At 43.8% G+C, this 6,393-nt stretch overlaps 2 protein-coding genes across 6 annotated transcripts in view; one reads left to right on the top strand and one right to left on the bottom strand.

Moving 5' to 3' along the window:
* rps6ka3b (ribosomal protein S6 kinase, polypeptide 3b) overlaps positions 1–1,761 on the top strand; it is a 54,515-nt gene extending 52,754 nt beyond the window's left edge. For all 5 annotated transcript variants that reach the window (XM_076290093.1, XM_076290094.1, XM_076290092.1 and 2 more), the window contains 2 exons: positions 369–509; positions 722–1,761. In XM_076290093.1, coding sequence (XP_076146208.1) covers positions 369–509; positions 722–844 — 264 coding nt within the window. In that variant the 3' untranslated portion in view covers positions 845–1,761. The remainder of the gene's footprint in view (positions 1–368; positions 510–721) is intronic.
* A 477-nt stretch (positions 1,762–2,238) lies between these two features.
* Positions 2,239–6,393, bottom strand: LOC143130853 (uncharacterized). The gene is made up of 2 exons (XM_076290096.1): positions 5,785–6,393; positions 2,239–4,807 (listed from the first exon to the last, which is right to left on the bottom strand). The coding sequence occupies exons 1-2, from the start codon at positions 6,064–6,066 to the stop codon at positions 2,774–2,776; spliced, it is 2,316 nt and encodes a 771-aa protein (XP_076146211.1). The 5' UTR covers positions 6,067–6,393; the 3' UTR covers positions 2,239–2,773.

The raw sequence follows: 6,393 nt of genomic DNA, 5'->3' as shown, positions 1-6,393 counted from the left end.
GTCCTAGTGTAACAGTGTTTATCGCTGCACTAGCATGTCCTAGTGTAACAGTGTTTATCGCTGCACTAGCATGTCCTAGTGTAACAGTGCTTATCGCTGCACTAGCATGTCCTAGTGTAACAGTGCTTATCGCTGCACTAGCATGTCCTAGTGTAACAGTGTTTATCGCTGCACTAACACTGATGTCCTTGTCACACTGGACTTTGTTTGTTCCCTTTTTTGTAAGTAGCTTTGGATAAAAGCATCTGCTTAAATGACTATGATGTAAATGTAGACGATTCATGATGAGGGCAGGAAAGGCATTTAGAGTGGGGTGGTGTTGTTGATTCAATGAAAACAAAGCCTTATTTTTACCTTTCTTTCCTCAGGACCTGGTGTCTAAGATGCTGCACGTGGACCCTCATCAGAGGCTAAGTGCAGCTCAGGTGCTACGACACCCCTGGATCGTCCATAAGGACCAGCTGCCCAAGTACCAGCTCAACAGACAAGACGCTCCACACTTAGTCAAGGTACTTTCTATTGTCCCGTTTATTTAGCAAGACATAATACTAACACTAACATACTCAGTGTTAGTCTGTAAGATATAATACTAACACTAACATACTCAGTGTTAGTCTGTAAGATATAATACTAACACTAACATACTTAGTCTGTAAGATGCACTAACATACTCAGTGTTGGTGTTGGGTTGTTGGTTAACTATGCTGTTGTTCTCTCTCAGGGGGCAATGGCAGCCACGTATTCTGCCCTCAACAGGAACATCACTCCAGTTCTAGACCCTGTGGGTTGTTCCACTCTTGCTCAGCGTAGGGGGGTCAAGAAACTCACCTCCACAGCCCTCTGAGCCGCCCACCCCCACCATCCTACTGGACTCTCCCTCCCTAACCTCTCTCCAGGTGTAAGCTGGGCACAGCCACTGAACCGGACCTGAAGGCTACCGGACGCTACTGCACATCTCCTGCCCCCGATGCTAAACAGAGCCCGAACAGAAGCCCATTTGTCTCGACCCGACTCCCTCTTACCTGCCTGTAACCCGAGAGAGCGCAAAAAGCCCTCGCTTAGAGTCCCTACTGCCTCCAGCCATCAGGCAAACAGCATCAGGAAGTGTCTCAGAGGCGGAGAGAGCAGTTAGCTATATATGCACATCGTAAACCCTGCACCACATACATCTGGAGGTTAATGTATAATGCAAATATATGATTGTATTGATGGTGACCTCACCATGCAAAGCACATGTGCCCCTGAGTAGGCATGGAGGCCGATGCTGGAAGCGTTGCTTTGGGGGGGTTGATTGTAACACTCTGCTGTCCGGGCTCTACTCCTCCCGCTCCTTAGCGTTGTCTTTAGTCCGCCTGGCCTCCGTGGGGCGCTGTTACCAATCAGAAAACAACCCTGAGCACGTACAGTGGCCGGCAACATGTGTTAGAATTCAGGCTTGTGAAGACTCCCTAATGTAGACCCTTTCCCTGCTGTCTGCTACGAGGAGGGGGCTGCCTGTGAAAGGAGCACATCGCCGTCAGCTCTGCCAGCCCCTGTAGAAAGACGCTGACAACTGGAAGACTGAGAGAAAGGCCAGAAACCAATGACCCCCCCCCCCCCCGCTTCCTCCGCATGGTCAGCTGTACAGCGGACTAAAGTGGACGCATGGAGGAAGTGCGTCATTCTAATCCTGTGATGCAGAACTGGATATATTCACAAACCAAGAGAACTCAGGTCTATGTGATAAAATGCATTGTGTAACGGTGAAGAGACTCGAGCACACAGCAGTATTGTCCAGCCACTCTGCTGCTCTCTATGTATGTCAACAGTAGGGATGGAATCACTCAGTGACAGCAGAATTACTTTTCAAGACATAAATGTATTTTTATATATGTGCATGGAATAGGTTGTATAATCATTAGTGGCAAAGATGACGTGTGTATGCGTGTGTGTATGTGTATATATGCAGAACTGAGGGTTTTTTATGATTTCTACTGTGTTCCAACAGGTGTGTGACATACCCGTGTTAGCTGCGACAGGAGGGGTTGTGTTCTTTATCCTTCGTCTCTCCTTACCTTGTACTGAGGACTGCTGGAAAACTATTATTGCTTCTTGTCTAGGAACGCTGCTACAGTTTGTCCCTCTTTTTTGTAAATGTAGTAAAAAAAAAATAAAACTAAAAGATTTCTATCTAATAAAAAGCTCTTATGTATTAACTGGTGTTTTGAGTTTAAATTACGTTCCTTATCTGAGACGACAAGTTGTTCAGGGTTTTATTCATCCTAATGCTATTCAAAAAGAGGATACAGACCATAAGCGTGACATTTTTACAATTACTCAAAATCAACGTACAGAAGAATTACTCATTTCAGGTGTAAAAAGCTCACTTGCTAAAAAAGTTGTTCCTAATGTGACAATCATCCTCTCTTTGATCACATAGCTACTGTGTAAAAAAATATGACTCGTTTGCATGACTGAATTTCCAGCATGATGCCTCATTAACTCCCCTTTTGACACAGCTGATAAAAACAGACCAGAGAAGTATTTACAGGTCTCAAATATGAGTGACAATATAAATCATGATTGACAACTGTGACCACACACAATTAATTTCATCTAGATTTGGATATACCATGATCGCTAGCAAGAATTCATTAGTTAAAGCCCATCTATAACTTACTTACATACAAAGTGTGAGGACATACAACAGCCTGTATTAAACATGGGTCTAGAAAGGGGACAAACATGAAATCATGAAGTGAGATCAGACTCTCCAATCTTAATTGTGTAAATCTCAATCTGTAGATTCCTTCAGACTGCCATCCGAGGTTTCATCCTCAGGCGATATTTCCTCCTCCTCCTCCTCCTCCTCTTGATGTTCTTCCTCCTCCTGCTCCTCCTCCTCCTCTTGCTCCTCCTCCTCCTGCTCCTCTTGCTCTTCCTCCTCCTGCTCCATCTCAGCTTCGTCTGAGGGGCCTGTTGTCTCATGAGATGGGAACGCCTCCAGCAGTGTGCCGTTGGTGTCGGCATGTGATTGCAGGGTGAGTTTCGGTTCAGGGACTTCAGAGTCCAATTGAGGTTCTGCTGCAACTGGCTTGGGTGGTTTCTTAATTAGAACGCGGTTCTTTCTACGGCGTCTACGTCTTTTCAGCACCGGCCGAGCCTTGGTCGGTTTGGGCTGCAGGTCATCTGCGTTATGCCCTCTCTGGTGTATCAGGAAGCCTCTCTCCGTCAGCTGGTACACGTTGCATTTCTCACAATAGTATGGGGTCACCACTGTGTGTCTGTCAACATGTTTCAAGTACGGGTCGATCTTTAAAAACCTCTGATTGCAGAATTTGCAGCGGAATCGTTCTCCGGGGTGTGATTTCACATGGTTATGGAGGCCACCTTTAATTTCAAATTCTTCCCCACACACTGGGCAAGGATAGTTTGGCCTTTCCAGGTGATTGTGCATGTGTTTGTGGAGCTCTGACTTTTTATTAAATCGCCTGTCGCACTTTGTGCAGCTGAATGCCATCGTCTCCATACTGGCATGGACCTTTTGATGAGTTTTCAAAAACGCTTTGTGAGTGAAGTCCCTTCCACACTGATAGCAATGATACGGTTTCAGAACGCTGCTATCTTCCACGGGAAAGCGTTTAGTGAACGATGGAACGCCGTATCTGTTTAAATCTTGTGGTTCAATTTTGACTATATTAAATGGCTCGTCATTCATCTCATCTTCGATCGGCGCTCCAAGCATCTCCGCTTCAGTCAGTCCCTCTTTAGAAACATTTGGATGAATTGTTTCAGATCCGTTGATGCAATTTTTTGTTGTTGGACCATCCTCTGAACTGCCATTAAAAGCCTCCTTTATTTCATCTATAGGTGACGCTTGCTCCTCCTCCATTTCAGCCTCATCTGAGGGGTTGGTCATCTCATGTGATGAATCTTCACCAGACGCCTTCAGCAGTGTGCCGTTAGTGTTGGTGAGCGACTGCAGGGTCAGGTTTGGTCCAGAGATTTCAGCGCCCCCTTGTGGGTCTGCTGCAACTTGCTGCGGCAGGTTCTGAATCTGAGCGAGGTTCTTTTTAGGTCTGCCACCTTTTCTGCCCCCCACCATCCTACTCTCAGTCAGTTTCTTCTCCAACTCTTGTCGGCAATGCCCTCTCTGGTGGAGCAGGAAGCCTCTCTCCGTCAGCTGGTAGATTTTGCATTTCTCACAATAGTACGGGGTCACCACTGTGTGCCGGTCCACGTGGCGCATGTAGGCGTCGATCTTTAAAAATCCCTGGTCACAGAATTTACATCGAAAACGCTCTCCAGGGTGTGATTTCACATGGCTATGGAGGCTACCCTTCAATTCAAATTCTTCTCCACACACTGGGCAGGGGTAGTTTGGCCTTTCCAGGTGATTATGCATGTGTTTATTCAGCCCTGACTTTTTACTAAACCGCCTGTCGCACATCGTGCAGCTGAATGACATCTGTGACTCCACACTGGCATGGATCTTCTGATGGGCTTTCAAAAACGCTTTGTGAGAAAAGTTCCTTCCACACTGATTGCAGTTATATTGTTTCAGAGAGGAGTTGATATTCAGAGTTTTGTGTTGATCAAATGATGAATCACCGTATCCATTTTCATGTGGTGGTTCGACTTTCACTACATCGAATGGCTCATCAGTCATCTCATCTTCAACTGAATCGTCATCTTCAGCAGGCTCCACAGTCATATCGTCTTCATCCAGCTCACCCTTAGCCGGGACTTCTTTCCAAAGATCTGAAGAACTTGTATCAGTTCCTTTGATGCAGACTGCTCCTGCTGGACCATCCTCTAGTGGAGGATGCTGAAAGTAAACAAAAAGGTGACAATGTATTCGATTAAATATGTATATGTATGTAACATACATGTAACTCTGCCTCCAATAAATGTCAAGTCAGTTTTAGTTGTATAGTGCAGTGGTTCTCAAACTGTGGTATGGGGGTGATACGTGGACTCTCTCTAGTGGTACTCTGGGAGTCTGAGATGTTTTATAAATAATCACTTCAAATTTTATCAAAATATATATAATACAAAATCCATAACCACACAATCACTGAAGTTAAATTTAAATTATTTGTTGTCTTAAATTGAAAAAAAAAAAAAGACACAAAACAAATATGTACAACGTAAAGGTGGTAGAAAACAATTGAAAAGTTTGAGAACCACTGGTATTGCGCATTTAACATGCATAGAGTGCATCCCAAAGCGGTCCACATACAAGACATAGACACAAAACAAACACAAAAGACGCCGGACGGAGCGGCGTAGTCGCCAGCGTACCCATGACACCAAGACATACAAGACAGACAACAAATTGAACAAATAATAAAATAAACACATAATAAAAAATATAAAACAATTAAATTCCATGTCAACATAGTCCAATTGGTTGCATCTAACCGGCTGATACATGGAATAAAGGAAATTAATTTTATGGAAGATTATTTGCATTCTCTCAATAATTTCCTTCCGTGTTTTTCTGAATTAACGAGTTTATAATCAAGTTATCTATACGTTTATTACCTTTTTCTCTGTTAACATGATAGTAAAGTCTATACTTTCTGAATTCAGAAAAGCAGGATATTTTGCAACCAGTGTTAAAGTTAGAAATGTTACTGCTAAATGGCTATGCTAATGATTTTCAGAATTTCAGGTCTGAGCGATCGACTACTGCATCTGCTAGCTGATTAGCCAGCTACAGTAGGCTAAACATGGACCGCCTGCAAATTAGTAATAACATTGCACTGAAACAGCTGGCATGCATGGCATAAAAACACTTACGTGAGATTCCTTTTGCAGTTTTAAGAGATCCTCTGGATAAATTGTGGGCACTGCATTTACATTTAATATTAATCGCGTTGTGAATCCCAAATCCAACTTCGTGAAGCTGTCTTCAGTGAAATGGCTACCGCAGATCCGTAATGCAGAGGCATCCATTTCTTTTCCTCCCCTTTCCATGAACTGTATCCATCGCCGACGTCTGTTTTCCTCCTCTGGTAGTGTGTAGTGAATAATTGTGTCCGATCTGTTTGGACAACCAGTCACTGCACATTTGTGAATCATACTTTCTCGTCAAGCACGCAAATAAGCCCGGCAACTTCAACTGTTGACAATGTTGGAAACCAATTCTGCTCTTGTTTCAATCAAGTAATTCAATGTTGCAGCTGCTGTAACTATATAGCTAGCTTGCTAGCTGATTATACTGACTACACTGAACTTAAAAATAAAGTGGAAGCTCGTTCGACTTCTTCTTCAAGTGACCTTCTATCTTAATTCAACGCCTGCTATCATACAATCTCATTGAACTGCTTACGACAAAGCACATTGAATTGTTTTGCCGAACTTTTCAGAGTCGTTTTGGAGCCGCACGTTGTCTCCTCAGTGTTTTCA

The sequence above is a fragment of the Alosa pseudoharengus genome, unplaced genomic scaffold (assembly GCF_046254945.1).
Source record: "Alosa pseudoharengus isolate Yale_2024_CS ecotype anadromous, Long Island Sound unplaced genomic scaffold, YU_APseudo_1.1 YU_APseudo_1.1_scf_18, whole genome shotgun sequence".
NCBI lineage: Eukaryota > Metazoa > Chordata > Actinopteri > Clupeiformes > Clupeidae > Alosa > Alosa pseudoharengus.
The sequence above is the reverse complement of the archived record's forward strand: the minus strand, read 5'-3'. Positions and strand labels throughout refer to the sequence as shown.